Here is a 22,452-nt window from a genome sequence, read left to right as displayed (position 1 = left end):
CAACAGAGTGAGGCTCCGTCACACACACACACACACACACACACACACACACACACACACACACACCACACACACACACACACACACACACACACACACACACACACACACACGATCGTGGTTCTGCCATGGTGTGACACTGGGTAAGTCAGTCCACTTCCCTGAGCATCAAATTTCTTTTCTTTGAAAGTGGCGATATTATGGGTTCAGTGAGGATTAAACAAGCCCCTATGTGTATCAGCCCTGGTTTCCTTCTGTTTCAGAAACTCAGAGGCACTGTGTCCTCTGCAAGGAGAGGGCTCATTCCAGAACAACACTTCTAACATGGTTGCTCAGTCATTTCCCCTCTAGCCCTCTTCTCAGAAAATCATATTCCCGGTTCCTTCCACATGCTGCTGATGACCTCTTTGTAACACAAAATGGATTCTTGTCCACATTTGGATAGGAGGTAAGTATACTTTGCACATTCCTAGAAATAGCCCAGGTTGAACCCAGTGACCACATGGCCCCTGGGCTGTCAATTGTTCCAGGTGCTGGGGATATGGCAACGGACAGAACAGAAATCCAAATCCTTGCCATCATGAGCTCATTGTTACTGTGCCCCCAAGTATGTCAATGATGACCCCTTCCCATGGTTTCTTGGAATCTGGTGAGGGATAAATATTCAAATTCATGGAAAATCACAAGTTTTCCTCAAATTGACCCAATGAAGCTCACTGACCCCTGGGAACACCAGGAATGTGGCTGTAGCCAGAACTTCTCAAGCTGCCACATGTTCAGGGATCACCTGGGGCTCTTGGTATCCGTCAGATCCTGGCTCAGCAGGTGTGGGGGCTGGTCTAAGAATCTGCATTTCTAACAAGTTTGGATGCCTCTGGTCTGCGGACCACACTTTGACTATCTAGGGTTTAAGTGATGCCTTATTTCATCCCACCAAATGTAATCTTATTTTCCTGCAGCTTTTAGTAAAACTCTGAATATACAGAAGAAAAACCAATTTTATTAGCATCTTCCAGTTGTCTACATTTTTGGACAAGGCTGTAGGTGTAGGTGTCAGATCTGGTTTTCAAGTGACCAGGAGCAGCCTGGCGCATGCTCTTCACTAATGCAAGCCCGTTTTCTCATCTGAGTGGAGACTCTTCCTACTTCTGTCTCAAAACCTTAATTGTTGGACATTTTTAAGGGATGGATTTGAAGTCTCCACTTAACCATTTTAATCTGTTATTTTTATTTTTATTTTTTTTTTGAGACGGAGTCTCACTCTATCGCCCAGGCTGGAGTGCAGTGGCGCGATCTCGGCTCACTGCAAGCTCCGCCTCCCGGGTTCACACCATTCTCCTGCCTCAGCCTCTCCGAGTAGCTGGGACTACAGGTGCCCGCCACCAGGCCCGGCTAATTTTTTGTGTTTTTAGTAGAGACAGGGTTTCACCGTGGTCTCGATCTCCTGACCTCGTGATCCGCCCGCCTCGGCCTCCCAAAGTGCTGGGATTACGTACCCGGCTTAATCTGTTATTTTTAGTTGCGTGCTATCTTTGGCAAAGTTGCCAGGGTTCTGAAATCTTACCTTTAGCAATGATATACTGGCATTTTGAATGCACACCCACTGTCTCTAGAGCAAATATACAGGAGGCAACCATTCATTGAATGTTTACTAAGTGCCAGGCAATATGGTGACTGCTGTGCAGGGATTAGCTCATTTAATCTTTATAACAACTCTATGATTCAGTGATTCCTCCAAACGGTCAAAACAAAACCCACAAAACTGAAGGTCACAGAGAATGTCATTGGCCCAAAAGCGTATTTTATAAATAGGCGCCATGAAGATTGGACCCGGCTCTGTCTGACTTCTAGACCCACGCTCTTGCATATATTTAAATAATTTCAGTGACAACAGAGTTACTGTAGCAAAACAAATGCAGAAACATGGCCAAGGAAGTTAAAATGCTCAGCTCTGTATCAAGTCTTTTATTAAGGCACTCCTCAAACTTAGGTTCATTTAGACTTTCTCTGTTAGTAAATGCCAGTTTCAGGTTAGAATCAGATCAATAATATAGAAGCAAGTTTACGTCACCGTCATGTGCAGTGGTGTTGGCCATCAACGTTTAAAGCCGAAATCCATCCCCCACGCCTATCATTAATATTCCTGGAATCACACTGTCATAGGGGTTTGGGGGGTGGGTGAGTGTGCCTCTATGTATATGAGGTTCAAAAAGGTGGAAGACTGGTAGCCCAAAATAGAAATATATTTCTTGTTAAAGGCATAATACAAAAATATCTTTTCATTAGGAGTTGCTGATGGTACTGTAGGTATTAAATTTGAATGAAAAGTACCATCAATTGTAACATACAAACTGCTTTATCCTTTATGTACAAATAAAAGAGAGAATTTATTTTCATTGTGAGTTTATTTAACATTTCATCCAGTTGAACTGAAATAATACATGGCCTCCAACACTGGCAAGACGCTGTGCTAATACTGAAATAAAAACTGCCAGTCAGTAAACACTTACAATCATAATCCTTTATATCATGTTAATAGAAATATTAATAACTACTTAGCTTTACAAGCTTATTGCACTTCATGTGGATTTTTTTCTACAGAAAAGGTATTTCTAAAAGATTGGGAAAGATTGCCAATCTTGGTTTATTTGTTCTTTGTTATAAACCGTGATTAACATACACAGTTGATAGCTTTATATAAAAGCATTAAGAGTCTGAAGCATCAAAAAACAACGTTTAAAAAGATGCAGCTCCATGTTCATCATCCCTTTTATAATCTTTTTTTTTTTTTGAGATGGAGTTTTGCTTTTGTTGCCCAGGCTGGAGTGCAATGGTGCGATCTCCGCTCACTGCAACCTCCACCTCCCGGGTTCAAGCCATTCTCCTGCCTCAGCCTCCCAAGTAGCTGGGATTACAGGCACGCGCCACCAAGCCTGGCTAATTTTTTGTATTTTTAGTAGAGACGGGGTTTCTCCATGTTGGCCAGGCTGGTCTCAAACTCCTGACCTCAGGTGATCCACCCGCCTCGGCCTCCTAAAGTGCTGAGATTACAGGGGTGAGCCACCGCACCCGGCCATTCCTTTTATAACCTTTAACACACATAACCGGAGTGTGTAAAATTTTGGTTAGTTTGTCATTAGTTCTTCACCGGAGGTTAACATTCTGAAACGGAGCTACAGATTACCTGGAAGGGGGAGGACTCTGAGAGGAGCGGGACACCTGGGGCAGGCAGCAGTGCCTTAGCTTCTTATGAAAAGAGCCCTTCAGCATCTCATGGAGATCTGCCCTGAATTTCAGGCTTTTACCACTTTATAAAGAGACGCGTCGAGGACAACAGAATCTGTCCAAGGCCAGAATGTCACGGGAAAACCGTTTTGCTTCCAATGGTTTAAGACAGAAAATCTAAATGAGAAGATTCTGGCGGCATCAAGGAAGGCTCCGAGTGGCCCAAAGCTTCAGATCTATTAATCCTTTCAGAGAAAAGAGAAACACAGACACAAGGCACGCCATTTTTTCTTTATGAGGAAATTCAGTCTGGTCACATTGTCAGAAAAAAAATCTGCCAAAACTAAATAGTTTCTATATTTTTTTCACTTACAATCTGACTACAATGATCTACACTTCATGAAACGTCACCCCTCAGTATCCGTGGGTGCTTGGTTCCAGGACCGCCCTCTGATACCAGTATCTGCAGATGCTCAAGTTCCTGATATGAAATGGCACAGTATTTGCATATAACCTAGGCACATCCTCCTGTATACTTGCTAAATCATCTCTAGATTGCTTATAACACCTAATTCAATGTAAGCACTATGTAAATAGTTGTTATACTGTATTGGTTTTAAAATTTGTATTATTTTTCATTGTTATGTATATTTTTTAATCTTTTTTTTTTGTTTTGTTTTTGAGACGGAGTCTCGCTCTGTCACCCAGGCACCCAGGCTGGAGTGCAGTGGCGCGATCTCAGCTCACTGCAAGCTCCGCCTCCCGGGTTCACGCCATTCTCCTGCCTCAGCCTCTCCAAGTAGCTGGGACTACAGGCGCCCGCCACCATGCCCGGCTAATTTTTTGTATTTTTAGTAGAGATGGGGTTTCGCCGTGGTCTCGATCTCCTGACCTCGTGATCCGCCCGCCTCGGCCTCCCAAAGTGCTGGGATTACAAGCGTGAGCCACTGAGCCCGGCTATTTTTTATCTTTTTAAAAAATATTTTCCATCCAAACTTGGTTGAATTCACAGATGTAGAGCTCACAGATACAGAGGGCCGACTGTCTATGACGTTAAACATCTACAGACTTGAAACATAATCTGTTATATTAAATATATTATCTGTGAAGTCACTACAGATGATGTAAACAGTGGTACATGGTTTCATTATTTTCAAATGAAGTGGAATGCAACATACAATATTCAAGTAAAATTCACTGTGACTGATTCATATACATATTATCGCTGTATCTTTGAAAGCCAAAGAGATCTATAAGGATGACAAGAAAAGACATGTAGGCAGCTGGAACTGTAGTCTCACTTCTTACCAAAAAAACCAATGAACTGGATTCAGCCCACTCATACAGCATTGGTATTGAATATACTTCCAAAATTTGACATTTGTACATTTCAGTTATTTCATTATTTGATGTAAATAACTGAATATAAAGTCAATAACTGCAAGGTAAGATTATCATCTTTATGAGAACATGAAACAGTAAATTAAAAGTCAACCAAGGCAATCCACCCACAATCTGAATGTATATAATGACCCAGTGGGGAAGGCATGTTGCAGAGGTCTGTGACTGACTTTTGGAAGGGGTGTGAAGGAGCTTTTACCCTCCAAATACAAAAACTTCATCACCTTCATTGGGGCAGCACAGTCCCCAAACTAGAAGCAAACTGCTCTTAATATTTTGGGGTAAGTTTTTATAGATTAGCCCAGAGCTTTTGTATTTTCCCAGTTCACTGCTGAGATCTCCTTGATTTGCAATGGGAGTGAGATGAAAATTCAGTATTTTAAACAGATTTCTCTTTTCGCGGATTGATAATCAATAGAACATTTACTGACCATATACTGAGCACCTATTCTATGTCTACCAGTGCTTTTTTTAAAACTCGGGGTGAGGGCTGGTATATTGTCTTTGAAAAACAATGACTATAAAAGCTACAAGAAGGGTATTTCTATAAATCATAACGTGATTCCATGTAAGGAAGTATCAGGCACTTGGCCCACGCCAGGTGCTCTGTTAAAGTAGCAGCTTTATTCTAAAAGGCTAATGTGGATCTTTAAAAGGTTTCTGTAACTGGGAGAACCCAGGGTGAACAGGATTTTTCTCACCAGCAAGGCTACACCAGCTTTGCAGTGGCAGAATGAGCTGCAGAGGTCTCCTCCCTGCTTTACAGTCCCTTATTAAAGTACACACGTCGCAATTCAGGGTGGCTCTCTTGGATCTTAGCTTGCAACTCGGCCTCCAAGCTTGTCACAGACATGGAACTGGGATAAGGGAGAAATGACAGGGTTATTACACAGACAGAGGTGAGAATCAGGACCTAGAAAGTGCAGGGAGAAGGCACGGGTGTGGAGATCCCAGGACTGGTACAGTGGGTCTTGTTGGAGAAATGCTTCATGCAGCTAGAAAATGAGATCATGTTCCTTTCAGAAAAATGTCACTCATAATGAAAGAAATGCATTGGAGAATCCAACACCCAACTTTTCCCTCTCATATTATTAAAAGGTGAAATCTCTTATTGCTGGCAAGAGTGTATGGTGATGACACTCTCAGACCCTGCTGGTGTTGGAAAAACCATTTGTGGCAATGCCACTTCCTAAGAAAAACGTATCAATCATTTGCAATGTTCACCATTGATAAAAAAAGAGATATGCAGTCAGTGAAATAACATTGATAATTTGCCTACATTAATGTGCTTTCATTTACTGTATATAATACATACTTATTAAAAAAATTTCAGAAAATACTAAAATGTACAAAAAACCCCCCCAAAACATTCATAATTCCACTGAGAGATAACCACTGTTAGTATTTAAGTGATTAAAAACGTATTTGAAGGTATTATGGGTGTATATATATTAAAGCTTCTTTAAGAGAAACACACACTCATTAAAGTATAAAGAAAAATTGTCCAGAATACCTACCAGAAAAACTGCTAATATTTTGATATGTAATTAGTTTAAAAAAAGTATCTGAGGCTGGGCGCAGTGGCTCACACCTGTAATCTCAGAGCTTTGTGAGGCTGAAGCAGGAGGATTTCTTGAGGCCAGGAGTTTGAGACCAGCCTGGGCAACCTAGTGAGACCCAAATTTTTCTATCTATAAAAATAAAAAATAAGACAGGTGTGTTGGTGTATGCCTGTGGCCCCAGCTACTCAGGATGCTGAGGCATGAGGATTGCTTGAGCCCAGAAGTTCAAGGCTGTGGTGAGTTATGACTGTGCCACTGCACTCCAGCCTGGGCAAGAGAGTGAGACCCTGCCTCTAAAAAACAATCAAAAAATTGATTAATATAGTTGACATGTGATAGGCTGTAAGGTTAAAAGTCAGGATATAAGTTTATATTTAAAATATGCAAAACAAATATTAAAAATTATGAATATAGAAAACAGGTAGGAAAAAAAATCCCATGATGGCTATTGTTTATGTAATGGGCCTTTGAGTAATTTTAAACGATGATGATGACACTGATGATGGTAATGATAATGGCTATGACTTATTGCTCATTTGCTGGGCCAGACATTATGCATTTTAATCCTTATGAAAACTCTAGAAGTCCAGTATTATAATTGCACAGATAAGGAAACCTGAGGTGCAACTGGGATGTTGAAGGCAGATCTTTCTTGATCCCAAAGCCCTGTTACGCCACCTCTTGGTCTTTCTGTTTTGCCATTGATCCCTAAGTATCTGTAATTACTATGAATGTATGTTAAAGGCCCAAGTCTGATCTTGGAATTAAAGTTATTCAAACCTTGGTGGATGATGGGGAACATTCTCTTTTTTATCTTCCAGGGGAGTTTGTTTAAAATTGGAATAATCTGTTTCTTGACAGTTGGGAGAAACTTACCTGTAAAACTACCTGTTTCTTGTGTTTTCTTTGTAGGAGGAAGATTAAATGCTGCTTCAGCTTCCTTAATGACTATCTGGCCTATTCTGACTTTCTAATTTTTCAGCTTTGCTAATATTTTTTCCAGAAATTTGTCTATTTTGCCTGTTTTCAAATCTGTTGGTATAATGTTGATATTATTTTTAATCACTGCTGAATCTACAGTTATACCTCTTTTTCATTCATATTATTTGTGCTTTTCTCTTTCTTTTTGTTTTGATTAATCTCACCAGACAACTGTCTATTTTGTTTCTATTTTCAAAGAATCAAGTTTTCACTTTGTTGATCCTCTACTCTGTTATTTATTTTATTGATTTCTGATCTTAATTTCCTTCCTTCCTTCTTTTCTGATGTTTATTCTTTTGTGCTTTTTTTTTTTAAGTTGGGACATTTAGTGCATTGATTTTCACCTATTCTTCACATATAAACATTTAAAGCTATAAATATCTCTCAAAGCAACACATTTGCTGCTTCTCAAAAATGTTAATAAAGAATGTTTTCATTATCACTTGTTCACATAGGAGACGGGAAACTGTGGTGCATTCATACAATGCACTATTATACAACAATAACAATGAATGGACTATAGGTACATGCAATAATGTAGATGAATCTTAGTTCTGATACTGAATAAAAAGAACAAGTACTAGAAGACTATACATCTTATGACAGTGTGACACCCTTGTCTAAAAAGTTCCTAAGACAAAGATATATACACAAATATAAACTGCAAGAGCATGAAATTCAGCATAGTGGTTAAATCTGCAGGGGAGGCAGGGACACAGGTTGGGAGGAGCCTATAAGATGTAACTTATTGTGTATATATATATATATTTTTTTTTTTTTTTTTTTTTTTGAGACGGAATCTCGCACTGTTGCCCAGGCTGGAATGCGGTAGCGTGATCTTGGCTCACCACAGCCTCTGCCTACTGGGTTCGAGCACTTCTCCTGCCTCATTGGGCACTGAATTTGTGGATATTAATTATATTATTAGTATAAGTAAAATAAAAATAAGCAAAACAGGGGCATGCTTGGATCAATGAGGATACTATGTTACGAGCCAAGGAAAAACTGAGGAGCCAGAGACCTCAAGAAGTCAAACATACAAACAATGTGTAAACAACAAAGCAGAGTGAGAAGCTATTTTAAAATACAGTGAAACAAAAGAGGATTGGTTTCCCAAATGTAAAACCACATGCTTTCTGAGGGCCTTGACCTAAGGACACTAGTAGTTACAGAAAGCTTTTCATTTCTACCCCTAGAGTTTAAATGAATCATAAAAAGTAAATGTTAGACTATATTTTTTTTCTCGCAGCACTCAAAGAAAATCAAGGCCAAAGTAGAAAGTTTCTCTACAGGTTTTCAAATCTAAAATCCTTTCAATCTGAAAATAATTACAGCTACATTTCTTAGGTGTTTCCTTGGTATCAGGCACACCCCTTGGCATTTTATGTGCTCAAAGTCTAAATTGCTAAATCAAGGTCAGCTGCTGAACACCAGTGTTCATAAGCCACATACTACAGAAATGGACCTTCTCAGGTTGAGCCCCGAGACTCTGGGGTTTGTACAATTAAACAGGTATCATTATCCCACTGTAGAGATGAGGAAATTCATCTGAATCAGGCTCCCAGAGCAAGTTCTGAAGGTCCTGCCCTCTTCAAGGCGGGCTCCTCAGTAGGCCCCAAGGTGATGAAGGGCTCCCGTCCATGAGGCTTAAATTTCTATTCAAGAACAGCAGGGTTGGAGACAGAGTGGGAGAGCAGATACAAGGTGGAGTTCAAGATCAGGTAGAGGGATCTGACAGCACTGTTCTAGAACAGAACACCTCATCCAAAACCAACTCTGCAAGGCTAGGGGATTAAAGACCGTATGTTCGGGACCTACTGGCCCACAAAGGAGAGGGTATTACCAAGGCAAAGGGGACCTGGTAACACTTACAGAAAATGACAGACAACAAAATGCCGCCGCTTTGTGTGTTGGTGTCAGGTCAAGAGCAGGCTGGAGACCTGATGTAGGAAATGCCGATTTAATGCCAGTTAGTCCTGTTCTCACATCAAAAGCGGGATTCAAGGGCAGTTTGCGATGAAAGGCATGCACAAGAAAGCTTTTAAGGCAAAAAAGTAAGTGGGAAGAAGGGAAGCAAATATACCAACCACCTAAGCTAAGTGCATATAATTGCTGTCCCTGGAGGTGGAACTTGCATCCTATCATATCTGTATTACAGAGGCATTTGCCCGTGGATTGGACCATATTTTAAATTTTCATAAAAGCAAATTTGCATGAGTTAATCTGATTCTTACAAAAGAATAAAGCATTTTCAAATTTAATGGAAGGGGGTAGAAAAGAGCTGGGTACATCTGAAATTAGACAGATGTGGGTTTGATTTCTGCCTCCATCCCTTCCTTTTAAGGGATCCTGGCTTCAGTATCTTTTGAGTCTCAACTTCCCTGCCAATGAAATGGAATAATGGCACCTGTGCCTTCAATTGGTTTTTAGGATTAAAACTCATGATTATTCTGAAGAATAACAAATACATACCTTTTCTGAGGAAACAGGGCACAACACAGGGGTGTAGCAAACACCAAACTTAAAAAAAAAACAAAAAAAAAGACCATTTTAAATGGTTAATTTTTCAGCTTATTTTTCTATTTTACTTTTATAACAATCCCTTCTTTCTTCAGAGCATTACGTTCTGTGTTGTCTAACAAAAATAAGTCCTGTTTGTGTAAGTTTTATTACCTAGGATTGCCAAAATAATGAAAAAGTCACAGAGATAACAATTTAAAAAAGAATCACACGAATAGCCCCCCATGTTGTAGGTTTCTCTAAAGACAGTTTACTTCTATTTAATTATTTGGGGCCATGCATTCCAGACGTTCTGAGATGGCCTCATTTTCAAAATTTATATCCCATATTACCCAGTCACCTTTCATACGCTGTGTATTTATATTTTAAAAAGAAATTAATTATGTAAAAGTAATTTCTACTCACCAGAAGCCAACTAACCCAACTTGAATGGGTGCACTCATCCATGGGAACCTCTGTGTTGAGAAATAAATGACTTTGAATACTTTTTATACAGGGTCTTGGAGGCAATTTCTTCTGATTAACTGGAAGGAACCTCTCACCACATTTCAAGATCCAGATAGAATGTGGTTAGTGAAATTTGGGGGAAATGCTGCAACAAGGGTGTTAGCCTAACTTCCTGTAGCCTTCTTTGATCTGTAAATCAGCACACACGCAAAGATCAAGTAGCTTCTATTTTTTACCCCAGTCGCCCATTTAATCTGAGCACTGCTTGGGTATATAATGGAGGTGGAGAAGTAGCTGCCATTTAATTCTAATGAATCCCCTGGCTGGGGAGGTAGGATAGCCTGGTGCCAAGGTCTCAAGTCTCCACCCTTCCGGTTAGTTCCCGACTGTGGGGAACCACAGGCAGAGCCTAGCCTCTCCAAGCTTCCGTTTCCTTGTTATGGTACAAAATGAACATCATTAACAGCTTCCTAAAAGTGTGTGGATGAAGATATGCCAGATCACATTCATAAAGCACCTAGTATGGTGGCTGGAACATATCAGAAACCCAACAAATGCTTACCATCCCTCACCCTACTTTGTACCTTGTCTTTCTTGGTTTTAGTTGCTGTCAGTATGGTTAAAACTATTTCTGGCATAAAACATTCTTGCTAGTCACACTTTTTTTTTTAATGGAAATGAACAAGTTGGTTGGTCTTCTGGAGAATAAACGCTGTTAGATTTTTAGTTTTAAAAATGGAGTGGTACTTAAATACACAATATAAAGAGTGATGAGATATATGGTTATATAAATAAGGCCACAGAAATCACTGCAACCAAGGTGTGAGCTGGTTGTAATGAAATCAGCCAGCTTAGTGAGGAGTCAACACAAGCTGTTAGAAGACAACGTGCACGGGAGGCGTACCCTTGTCCCCAAAGAGACTACTCTGGAGAAAAGGTTCATCAGGAGGGTTGGCATAAGAGGGGAAAGGGATGCATTAGAGAGGAAGGGAGAAGCATCATCAAGGAAACTGGTCCTCACAGGTTACACAGAGAGGCCCCTCTCCTCAAAAGATAGAATGAAAAGGAAAACACTATCTTTGGCAACTGTCTCTGTTTGATGATGAAGGATTGTCATAAGGAGATGCTAAATACTCCCCAGCACTTCCTAGCCAGGTGACATCTGGGCCGGGACAGATTTGGTGATGGGAGAGTAAACATAGTACTTAGTGAGAGCCTGCACATGGATGAACTTGACCCTGTGAGAGCAGCCTCCTCATTGTAAGTAGACTCTGGTCTGCAGCAAACTGGGCTAACCTGTTACCCAAAAGCAGCTGTGTGCCACCTTGGAGGTGGGCATGTGCAAACTACGTGCTGACTGTGGCTCATGCAGAGGGTTTTGATGGAAAGGCTCCTCACACAGACAAGGCTCCTAGACAATTTCAGTATCCTGCAAAACCCAACCTGATGCCATGTCTTCTTCCAGCTCCTACCCCAGCACCCCATCCTGCCTTATTCGCCCCTACCTCACAACTAGAGTCTGATACTACATTAGTCAGCTGAGGATGTTTGGTGTTTCACTAGATATTCACAACATTTCTCAGGGTAGGAACATATCTTACCTAACAGAACTGTGCAAACAGAGGATGTTTAGATGAAAAGTCCAAACGAATTAAAGAGAGTAATTGTATGTTTAAAAGATATATAAATACATATATATGTGTGTGTGTGTGTGTGTGTGTGTGTGTGTGTATATATATATGTACATATATATATTCAATGAAGTAAAAAGCTCAAAAGTTAGGCTGGGTATGGTGGCTCATGCCTGTAATCCCAACACTTTGGGAGGCTGAGGCAGGCGGATCACAAGGTCAAGAGATCGAGACCATCCTGGCTAACATGATGAAACCCCGTCTCTCTTAAAAACACAAAAATTAGCTAGGCATGGTGGTACATGCCTGTAGTTCCAGCTACTCGGGAGGCTGAGGCAGGAGAATCGCTTTAACCCGGGAGGTGGAGTTTGCAGTGAGCCGAGGTTGTGTCATTGCACTCCAGCCTGGTGACAGAGCAAGACTTGGTCTCAAAAAAAAAAAAAAAAAAAAAAAAAAGCAAAAAACCCCCCCAAAAGTTAATGACTCTAAATTCTTTCTCCCCAGTGATCTTTTCCTAATAGCTTTATCGACATACAACTGCCCATATTTAATGTGTGTAAGTTCTGACATACATATGTGGCTGTGAAGCCATAAGCACAATCAAAATAATGAAACTATTCACCACCCCGAATGTTTTTCTTGCTCCTTGTACCGCTTTGCAGTTCCTCCCTCTTCCATAAACCCTGCACCCCATTATATGGCAACCTCTCATCTTTCTGTCACTAGATATTAGTTTGCATTTTCTAGGACTCGACATACAGTATCTATTCTTTTGTGTCATTACTTTGAGACTCCTTCATGTTGTGTGTAGCACTAGTCTGTTACTTTTTATTGCTAAGTATTCCCTTGTATTCACAAGGTATTTATTTATCCATTTTCCTTTTATTGGCATTTGAGCTGTTTCTAGTTTTTGGCTATTACAAATAAAGCTGCTATGAACATTTGTCTTTTATGGACATGTGCTTCTATTTTTCCTAGGTAAAGATCTAGGAAGGAAATGGCTGGATCATAGGGCAGCATCTGTTTAACTTTGTAAGAAACTGCCTCACTATTTTCTCACATGACTGTACCACATTAATTCTTACCAGCAGTGGGGAGGGTTTCAGTTCTTCCATTTCCTCACCAACACTTGCTATGATCAATCTTTTTAGTTTTTGACATTCTAATAGGCGTTTAGTGGCAGCTCCTGTGGTTTTAATTTAGATTTCCCAACGACTAAAGATACTAAGCATTTTTTAGGTGCTTGAGAACTGTATGTACTTGGTAGAGTGTCTGTTCAAACCTTTTGCCCAGCTTAAGTGTTGAGGGTCCTTTATGTATTCTGGACACAAGTCCTTTATCACATACATGCCTTGTAAACATTTTTTCCCATGCTGTTTCTTCTCTTTTCATTTTCCATATTGTTTTAAAGAACAGAATTTTAAAAATCCGATGAAGTCCAATTTATCAATTTTTCTTTTATGGTCTGTGCTTTTTGTGTGCAGTCTAATAAGTCTTTGCCTAGCCCTAGTGTTCTATTGTATTTTCTTCTAGAAGTTTTATAGTTGTAGACTTTTACATTTAGATTCTATGAACCACTGAGAGCTAATTTTTACATATGGTGTAGTCAATTCCTTACACACTGCCTACATCCGAGCCAACCTAACCATCCACAAATCTCCAACAATTCATGCTCTGTGTACTTGCCGAGCTTCTGTAGAGCATGTGGCCCTCAGCCAGTCCTCATCAAAGAAGTCTCTGCTCACCTACACCAGTTGGGTAAGATACCTCCTATGCGCTCCCTCTGTGCCCCAAACTTTAAACACTGTGTATTTTAACAATGTGTCTTGCGCCTCTTCCCCATACCATGCTACATGCTCCCTGAGAGCAGGGGTCATATCCTCTTTCTGGGACTCTAGTTGTCTACTATATTGCTTGGCATAAACAAGCATTCAGCAAAGGGCTGCTGAAAAAAACATGAATGAACAAATAAATGTTACATTCCCATTCAATTAGCAGTCCTGAAAGCCTACTGAGTAGACACAGCAGTCTACTTTTATAAAAGGGAATATAAAAGAACTACAACTTAAGGAATAAGAACTAGCATAGGACCCAAACCATATCAATTTCACTCCCAATGAAAGTGCCATCAAGAATGACCCAAGTTTAAAGAGACAACAGGAACTATTCTTCAAGAAAACTGTTCACAGAAGCACCAGATTTTAGGCGGTGAACTTTTTGGTTTACTGCAAAAATTTCCGTGAGTCACCTGCCCACAGCTGACGCCTTTTTTCCAGCTCTCCACTTGGGGAGAGATAAGGCGTGGGGGGATGGATGAGTCATGCTGAATGCTCCCCAAGCATCACCGTTTAAAAAAGCCCAGAATGTTCAATTAGTTTCATGTTTGTGGAGGAGTCTGGTCATTTCTAAGGTAAAAGCCCAGAGAAGTACCTCCTTGCAGAGGAGGCACACCTGGCCCTGGGGCAATGGGAACAAGCGGAAGGCCAACCAAGGGGAACACCACCGCATGGGCATCATGGGCTGCCAAGGAAGTGACCTCTTCAGCCTTTGCGGAAGAGGCATGGTGAAGCCCGCCTTCACAATAGAGTGTGAAAGTGTTTTGATTGTGGAAAAGTAGGGATTTTAATATAAGCTGCCTCTGTGTCTATTTTAGCAATGACTATACTATCATTTCTGTCCTATGGTCCTCTCTACATGGGTGAAATGCAACATTGACATATACCAGCAACCGTGAACTTGGGGAATGGTAGGTATGTATGGGTACCTTAATAGTATTTAGCCATTACTTTTTCAGAGCAGTATCTCTCATTGAGGTCTGAAGGAGTACAGCTACAACCAGGCCCCCCTGTAGCCAGTGAGGTGCCAGGACTAAGCATGAGCTGTCCTGATCATCTCTCTGGACCTTCACAATGGGGTTCTGAAACCAGTGGGCCCTTCCACGTGGGGAGTGGGGCAGGTAGGGGGCTTCGGTGGGAAAAGTAGGCATGGCGGCACACTTCCAAATGATGATCAAAGGGTACAATATCAAGCAAAGCTAAAAAAACCACAACTTAAGATGAAAGTGGGGAGAACACAATAGTTAATCATCTTGTCATTGTGTAACAGCCTGGAACAATGCAGCAATGGTGGGCTAAGATGGGGCTAACTGCTTTTATCATTTGCCAGCTCCTTCGCATGAGAAAATGCCAGGGTACATCTACAGAAATTTCCATCTGTCACAGCAAGAAACTTATGCAACATGCCCAACTATGTCTTCTGTTCAGTGTTTGTCACTGAGAGGAACTGTGGTAACTGTTCCCAAACTGAGACCCCCTGAAGCTGCTACTCCAAATGATTTTTTCATTCCTGATAGGATGACTACTGACTTGTACACATGTCATTCTAAATTCACATCATCTCTTCATTTTTACCCAGCCAGGCATCCAACAGATGACTGTGTGTGTAACTGAGTTACAACCTCTCAATAGTAGCAGTCTTTATTTACAAAAAGCTTTTTCAAATATCTGAAATTAGAAATAAAATCTTCCTGGGAACATCTTTTTATTTACATAAGTGCCCAGGAAACTGGCCTTCAATTTCTTTACTGTTTAGGTAGGAAATAGTCTGTACAGTTTGAAATCTGAAAAGAAATAAAAAGGGTTGAGAAAATGACAAAAGAACCACAGCTTACCTTCAAAAAGGCTTTCTTTTCCAAAGTGTTCATAATGAACGGAGGGATGGCTGGAAATAAAGATAGATCCACTTAAATCTTTATTTAATGCCAATTTTCAGCTTACTTTTTTTTTTCAACCATTTGACAGAAAGCTTCTGTAACTTTTAGGCTATTTCCACTGTCACAGTAAAAACAGTTTGTAGCAATTCTTTAAATTATTACACTTGAATTCATTAAATTGAAAACTGTTCCGATTTTCTAAATTTTTGAAAAGTAATATCACATCCTCTGCCAGCCAGAAAGTTTTATAATCTTGAAAAGAACTTTACTTTGAAGTTTAAGTAGGCAAAAATAAAAATATCAGGAACTTTTTCTTCCTATATTAATAAAACAAAGGGCACAAGGCAGGGAGGACGGTGTAAAGAATCCTGCCTTGGAGTCAGGCAGAAACTACTTCCGTACAGGCTACACCAGAGGCCCCAACCTCTGGGCCATGGACTGGTACGGATCTGTAGCCTGTTAGGAATAGGGCCGCACAGCAGGAGGAAGGCAGCGGGCAAGTGAATGAAGCTTTAGCTGTATTTACAGTTGCTCCCCATTGCTTGCATTACGGCTGAGCCTTGCCTCCTGTCAGGTCAGCCACTGCATTACATTCTCACAGGAGCCTGGACTCCATTGAGAACTGCACATACAAGGGATCTAGGTTGCCCGCTCCTTATGAGAATCTAGTGCCTGATGATCTGTCACTGTCTCCCATCACCCCGAGATGGGACTGCCTAGCTGCAGGAAAACAAGCTCAGGGCTCCCACTGATTCGACATGGTGGTGAGTTGTCTAATTATTTCATTATATATTACAATGTAATAATAATAGAACTAAAGTGCATAATACATTTAATGTGCTTGAATCATCCTGAAACCATCCCCCTGACCCCTGGTCCATGAAAAAATTGTCTTCCATGAAATGGGTGCCTGGTGCTAAAAAGGTTTGGGACCGCTGGGCTAGACCACTTGCTAGCTGGGTGACCCTGGAGAAGTTACCTAACTTCTCTGAGCCTCAGCTTTCTGTTTTCTTTTTCTATAAAATGGAGGAAATTGGATACAATAATGCATGTAAAACACTGGGTATGTGGTGGACAGCATTCATTCATTTGCTGACAACTTTCATCAGGCTAAACTGTCATATCCACTACTTCAATATGTCAATTACTCTTATAAATTGCACTAGGACAGAAAGATTGTATTTCTTCTCCGGGGACTAAATAGTGTTTAAAATAACCAAATCACTAGAAATGGATTTGTCCGCCTGGGCTGGCTGAACTCTAAGAGGAGTAAGGCAATTCAAAATAGAAAAGACCACAATCAAAAGCAAACCCAGGGCCGGACACGGCGGTTCACAATTGTAAACCTCACATTTTGGGAGGCTGGGGTGGGTGGATCATTTGAGCCCAGGAGTTCTAGACAGATTGGGCAATATGCCAAAACCCTGTTTCTGCAAAATATATAAAAATCAGCTGGGTGTGGTGGCACATGCTTGTAGTCCCAGCTACTTGGGAGGCTGAGGTAGGAGGATCACGTGAGCCCAGGGAAGTTGAGGCTGCAGTGAGCCATGATCACAGCACTGCACTCCAGCCTGAGGGACAGGGCAATATCCTGTCTCAAAAACAACGACGACAACAACAAAACAAACCCAGGGCAGAAGCTGGAGCTGCAACCTCGATTTCAGCAAATCTGGAAATCAGGGCTCAGTAGGCACACCGGGGTGGGCCCCATAGCCTCCTCTTAGGTTAGTGATAAACGTGCTGGTCCCTGGACTCAGGGGATGCTTTCCCATGTCTCAGGACCATGGCTGTGCAGCCACCCCTACAGAACACATTAGCCTCACACAGGGCACCAAGGCACTCCTGTGTTAAATCAGATAATAGCAGTTTTTCCCCAATTTGCTGGAATGTGAATATACTGTTCCTCAAAGTTTTCCTTCATGCACTTTTCTTCAACTTTTGTTGCCTGCTCTTCCTTGCCTGCTGATGAGCAGTCACAGTGACAAAAGGAATTTAAAAACTGCAAAAAAGTATTAATGGATGACTTGACAGCAGCTGATGAAGTATATACTTCATTGGAGAGCTTCATTTTAATTGCCAAGTGCTGTTTGCATTCAGTTTAGATGATGAAAATTAAACATACTAATTTCTGTTTTTTTTCTGTGAAGAGCACTCTAACTCCCAGGCCCTCTGATTTCTCAGTCTGAAAACTTTCTTTAGGCCCCTGGTCTGAAGGTAGCTCTAAGCAGCCTTAGGGTGGACTAGAGATTCTCAGCAGAACTAAATACAATATAGACTTTCTATTTTTGGTCATGCTGACCCCAGTCCCTATAGGGAAAACTGAGTAGCTGCTTGGCACACATTTTATCAGTATCTGCTCTAACCATTCCAATTTGCTCCATCAGTTCCTTCTGGTCAAATTCCCACTGTATGGCCCTGGTCCAGCCCATCACCGCCTCTTGCCTGGATTACTGAGGCAGCCTCCACTGAACATTCTCGTTCTCCTTCAGCCTATTCTCAACCCACCACCCAGAGTCACACAGATAAAACCTAAGTCAGACTGTGCTGCTCCTGTATTCAAAACCCTGCCTGGCTTCTTACCTCTCAGACTAAAACCCAAGTGTGAAACGCCAGGGCTGCCATCCACGCTGTGCCGTCTATGGCCTCCTGCCTCCCTTCCTACTGCTCCCCACCCCTCCCACTGTGCCCCAGCTGCACCTGCACCCATAGTGCCTGCAACACACCAGGCAAACTCCTGCCTGTGGTTCCCTCTGCCAGAATATTCATCACTGATACCCACTTGGCTCACTCCCACACCTCCATCCAGTGCTCTTCCCCGGCTGCCCTACCCACACGCCCTAGCCCCCTTGCCCCCTTGCCCTCATCACCACTGCACATACTATATACTTTATTTACTTGTTTATTTTCTGCCACCCCCACTGGAAGGCAATTTCCACTAAGAGGTGCGATATTTGTGTTTGTTTTCTGGTTCACAGATCCATGAATGCTGGTTCAACCTGTATTTATGGAATAAATGACAAAGTCCTGCTAACCCATGCCAGGGGCTGCCATGAGAATTCTGGACACGACAACTTGCGTGATGGCTTGTTTCGCAGCGTTTGCCGACTCCCCCAAGCGGTTCCCATTCTCATCCGTGACAGGAATGCCAACTTTGAGTTCCCTGCAGAGCAAAACACATACAGAGAGCTCCACCAATGCCTTCAATAAACGTCTTGAAATAGTACTATGTTGGGAAAGATCAAGCCTCTACTTAATTCAAATACCCACTCAAGTGTCATTTTTGGTACTGACACATCTATTTTTTCTTTCTTTTTTTTTTTTTACAGTCTCATTCTGTTGCCCAGGCTGGAGTGTAGTGGTGCTATCTCCACTGACTGCAACCTCCACCTCCCGGGTTCAAAGTGATTCTCCTGCCTCAGCCTCCCGAGTAGCTAGAACTACAGGCGTGTGCCAGTGTGCTGGCCAATTCTTGTATTTTTAGTAGAGACAGGGTTTTGCCACGTTGGCCAGGCTGGTCTTGAACTCCTGACCTCAGGTGATCCACTCGCCTCGGCCTCCCAAAGTGCTGAAATTACAGGCGTGAGCCACTGCGCCCAGCAGACACATCTATTTTTAAATACCATGGACAAGTTTAATCCTCCTTTGATAGAAATAACAGTAAAACAACACTAGTAAACTTTTAAAACAGGGTGTACCTTTTTCAGTAACAATACGATTTGAAGGGTGGATATGCTAACTTCAATCTACGCTCATGTGCAAATTTGAGCAACTTTCCAAATGAGAAACAGATACAATACACAGCATTATTAAGTCAACAAACTTAATATGCAGACATGGAAACAGTCACTCGCACATGGCCCTACTGTATGTTTATTAACTACATTTACTAACACTAAGTATAACTTCTACCGTTACCCCTGTTTTTCGTTATCCATTCCAAAATGCTTTTGTTGTTCTTTCTTCTCCTTTAATTTTTGCCAGTTCTAAAACAATACTTCCAAAGATATAGAATAATGTACTTTAAGCCCCAAAAGAAAATTCTGGAGGAAAAAAAAGGAATCTATTTTAGAGAATAAACTTTCTTTGGATAGACTTTGTCCAACCCTAGCACAACTCAATGTAAGCTTGAGATATTATCTTTTAAACTTTTTATTATACAGACACAGAAAGACTATTCCAGCATCAGCCTCCTCCCCGCACTCCTCAGTCTGCTTCAATAATCAGTAACTCATGGCTAAACTTGTTTTATCAATATGCCCATTCTCATCCCCAACTCCAGAGTATTTTGAAAGAAATCCAAGATCTCATATAATTTCACCTATACGTATTAAAACAAACATTTGACAGTTTCAACAAAGCTAATTATTACGAGACTCTCCTGTCAAGTACACGTCCCTACTAAGAGTGCATATTCGTCTTACCTTTGCCTCATTAATGGAATATTAATGCAATTAGCAGCAGCTACGGCAGCAAAGGGAACAAAACGTCCTATCAGTGGTGACACATGCTGCAGAGGAGAAAATTTCAAAAGCTTTATCTTATTTTTCCTGCACTAGTGAATGGAAATAACTTATTTCTTCTTGAAAACTCTGAAAAATGCAGAGTCCTATTTGCATAGAAACTCAGGCCAAGAATACTTTCAAATCTTTTCCTAGCAGTATTTGTATATTTCCCACGTGGGTGTGCTGGGACCATGCAAGCTTCTAAGGTATCATAGTTTAGTGTTGTTGGAGGAGCGTATGGGCTTTGGAGTGGAGAGAGAGAGAGAGATAGAGATGCTCTTGCCTCTTTTCAGAGCTGTGGCCTGAGGCACACTGCCCTCTGCAATGCCTCTGGGGGGCTGTCAGGATGGGTGAACATTTAGCACTTCCTACACAGAGTCAGGCACGGACCACAGTCCTGGTAGGTGTCACTGGTGACAACTCTCCCAAACTTATCGGAAGATATAACTAAAATATGCAGCTGAAGATAAGGACTATAACAAGAAAGCCTTGAACTATTTTAAGAAATAATAGAGGGATTTAGAGCCAGACAGGTGATAACAAATTAAGCAGCTTTATTATGGAAATAAAAATCTGAGTACCTTGGTCAATGCATTGAGTCCTAGAGCTGTTGCTACAGCACCAGTTGTTGCAGAAACGTAAGCTGTTCCCAACTCACTGAAAAGAAAAAAGGGTATCGTGTAGACGACGAGGGCATGTCAGGAAACTCTGGTGCAACATTATTTGAAGAAATAAAAGGGAAACATAAAAGAGCATGATTCAGAATTAGGAGTCTACAAAACAACATTCACTATCACTCCACGAATAGGGGAATCTAGAGAAAAAAACAAGCAGATCCATAAAAAATGGGATTCTTCACACGTATCTTGACTATAACTCCAAAAAAGTAGACATGTATTCTTTGAAGTGAGTTGGTTAAAATAAATAAATAAACAAACATACAGACTTTGTATTCGTGGGAAGGAGGGGAGCTGTGTGCAGGAAGCTATCAATACAGGGGAATGCATATTGGGCTAAATGTTTGGAGCATATTTGCTTAAAAATATTTCTCAAAATATTAATATACACACTGAAAGCAAAAATGAAGTGCTGCCATTTAAAAAATGATATCTGAACTGCATAAAAATACTAAGTCTTATCGTCCAAAAACTATAAAGCCCAAGCAATTCTCTCTTCTTTTAAAAGAAATTTTAATTGCGATAAACACCACTGGGTTGCAGACTTCAAGATCCTTTGTTCCATATAACAACAGTAGAAGAATATGGGTTGTCAAAAGCAATTTTAAGTAATAAAAAAGAGAAACACTTTTCTTTCAAGTGTAATACAATTATGCTAATGAACATTTTTGGTTAACTAATCTTGTGAGCCTATTCTTTTTTTAACAGGGTGACAAAAAATTAAACTCACTGCTTTCTTTTGGACTCCACAGATGAGCTATTTTAAAAACATATCAGATATAAAGGTCACACCGCCATGGTCTCCCCTTGATTTCTGCAGAGACCACACTTTGTCTCCTCTACTTTTAACGTTGGTGTCTGTTGACTCAGGCAGGGTAGATGGGGGAACAGCCTGTTACTGGAGGCCAGGCCGGTGCTGCCTGCCATGTGTTCTACAGGGCCATGAGCTCCAGGGTGAGAAGGAGGTATCATCCTACCAGTACCTCCAAAGCCATGAGTAATGTCTGAGAAGGCAGGCTGGAAGAAGACAGTTTTCTTGATAGAGAGAGAGAGAAAGAAACACTTAAAAAAAAAAAAGCTACAAAAAAAGATGCTACATAATATTCTGAACAATATAAAAATGTGTACACATATGCTTTTTTAAATAGGAGAGTATCACCACTTAATAAAAGGAAGGTTGGAGAACTGCAGACAGTGGTCAAATCTCATAGCCTTACTTGACAGTGAGGGGCGCGTCTCCACTTCTGTTGGTGTAATTGACGACAGCATTGAAGGACTGGTTAATCCACTGCCAGAACAGCACAGCCGGCGTAGTCCTAAAACAGAGCCATCCATCACATACCCACCATCACTGGGCCCAGCCGCTGCACGGAACAGAAAACGTGAACACCAGTAACCAGAGAGGAGACGTACTGGGGAAGGGAGAAAGCCACAAGGCCACAGGCTTAAGATCTGTGTGCTGGGCAAGCTTTTATCCTCTGGGATCATCAGTTTCCTTGTTCCATAGATACAGATAACACCAAGCTCAGAGGGTTACTATGAGGATGAAGTAAGATAAAATTTGTAGAGAGCCTGGTACAGAATAGACATTCAATAAATGCCAGATCCCTTCTCTTGGGGAAAAAAGATACAATTTGTAGGCTAAGTGGTCCTGGGCCCTCCTAACAGCATGTGCAATGCTATATGTCTATGTCTACAAATACACCTTTAATGTGCCTATATCTACATTTATACCTATACCTATACCTGTATCTATGTGAATGGAGTCAAAGGAGAATTTGCCTGCAGACTCTT

At 41.2% G+C, this 22,452-nt stretch overlaps 1 protein-coding gene across 5 annotated transcripts in view; it reads right to left on the bottom strand.

Annotated features, from left to right (window-relative positions):
* Window positions 1-2,386: 2,386 nt before the first annotated feature.
* SFXN1 (sideroflexin 1) overlaps window positions 2,387-22,452 on the bottom strand; it is a 52,017-nt gene continuing 31,951 nt past the window's right edge. For 4 of the 5 annotated variants that reach the window (XM_058440157.1, XM_032158660.2, XM_058440154.1 and 1 more), the window contains 8 exons: window positions 21,876-21,974; window positions 20,563-20,638; window positions 19,901-19,986; window positions 18,512-18,639; window positions 15,438-15,487; window positions 10,095-10,144; window positions 9,642-9,689; window positions 2,387-5,483 (listed from right to left, as the gene is read on the bottom strand). In XM_058440157.1, coding sequence (XP_058296140.1) covers window positions 5,387-5,483; window positions 9,642-9,689; window positions 10,095-10,144; window positions 15,438-15,487; window positions 18,512-18,639; window positions 19,901-19,986; window positions 20,563-20,638; window positions 21,876-21,974 — 634 coding nt within the window. In that variant the 3' untranslated portion in view covers window positions 2,387-5,386. The remainder of the gene's footprint in view (window positions 5,484-9,641; window positions 9,690-10,094; window positions 10,145-15,437; window positions 15,488-18,511; window positions 18,640-19,900; window positions 19,987-20,562; window positions 20,639-21,875; window positions 21,975-22,452) is intronic. The other variant, XM_058440156.1, reaches the window with a different exon arrangement.

This window comes from Hylobates moloch, unplaced genomic scaffold, assembly GCF_009828535.3.
Source record: "Hylobates moloch isolate HMO894 unplaced genomic scaffold, HMol_V3 SCAFFOLD_6, whole genome shotgun sequence".
Classification (NCBI taxonomy): domain Eukaryota; kingdom Metazoa; phylum Chordata; class Mammalia; order Primates; family Hylobatidae; genus Hylobates; species Hylobates moloch.
Note: the sequence above shows the minus strand (reverse complement) of the source record. Positions and strands in the feature narration are given on the sequence as shown.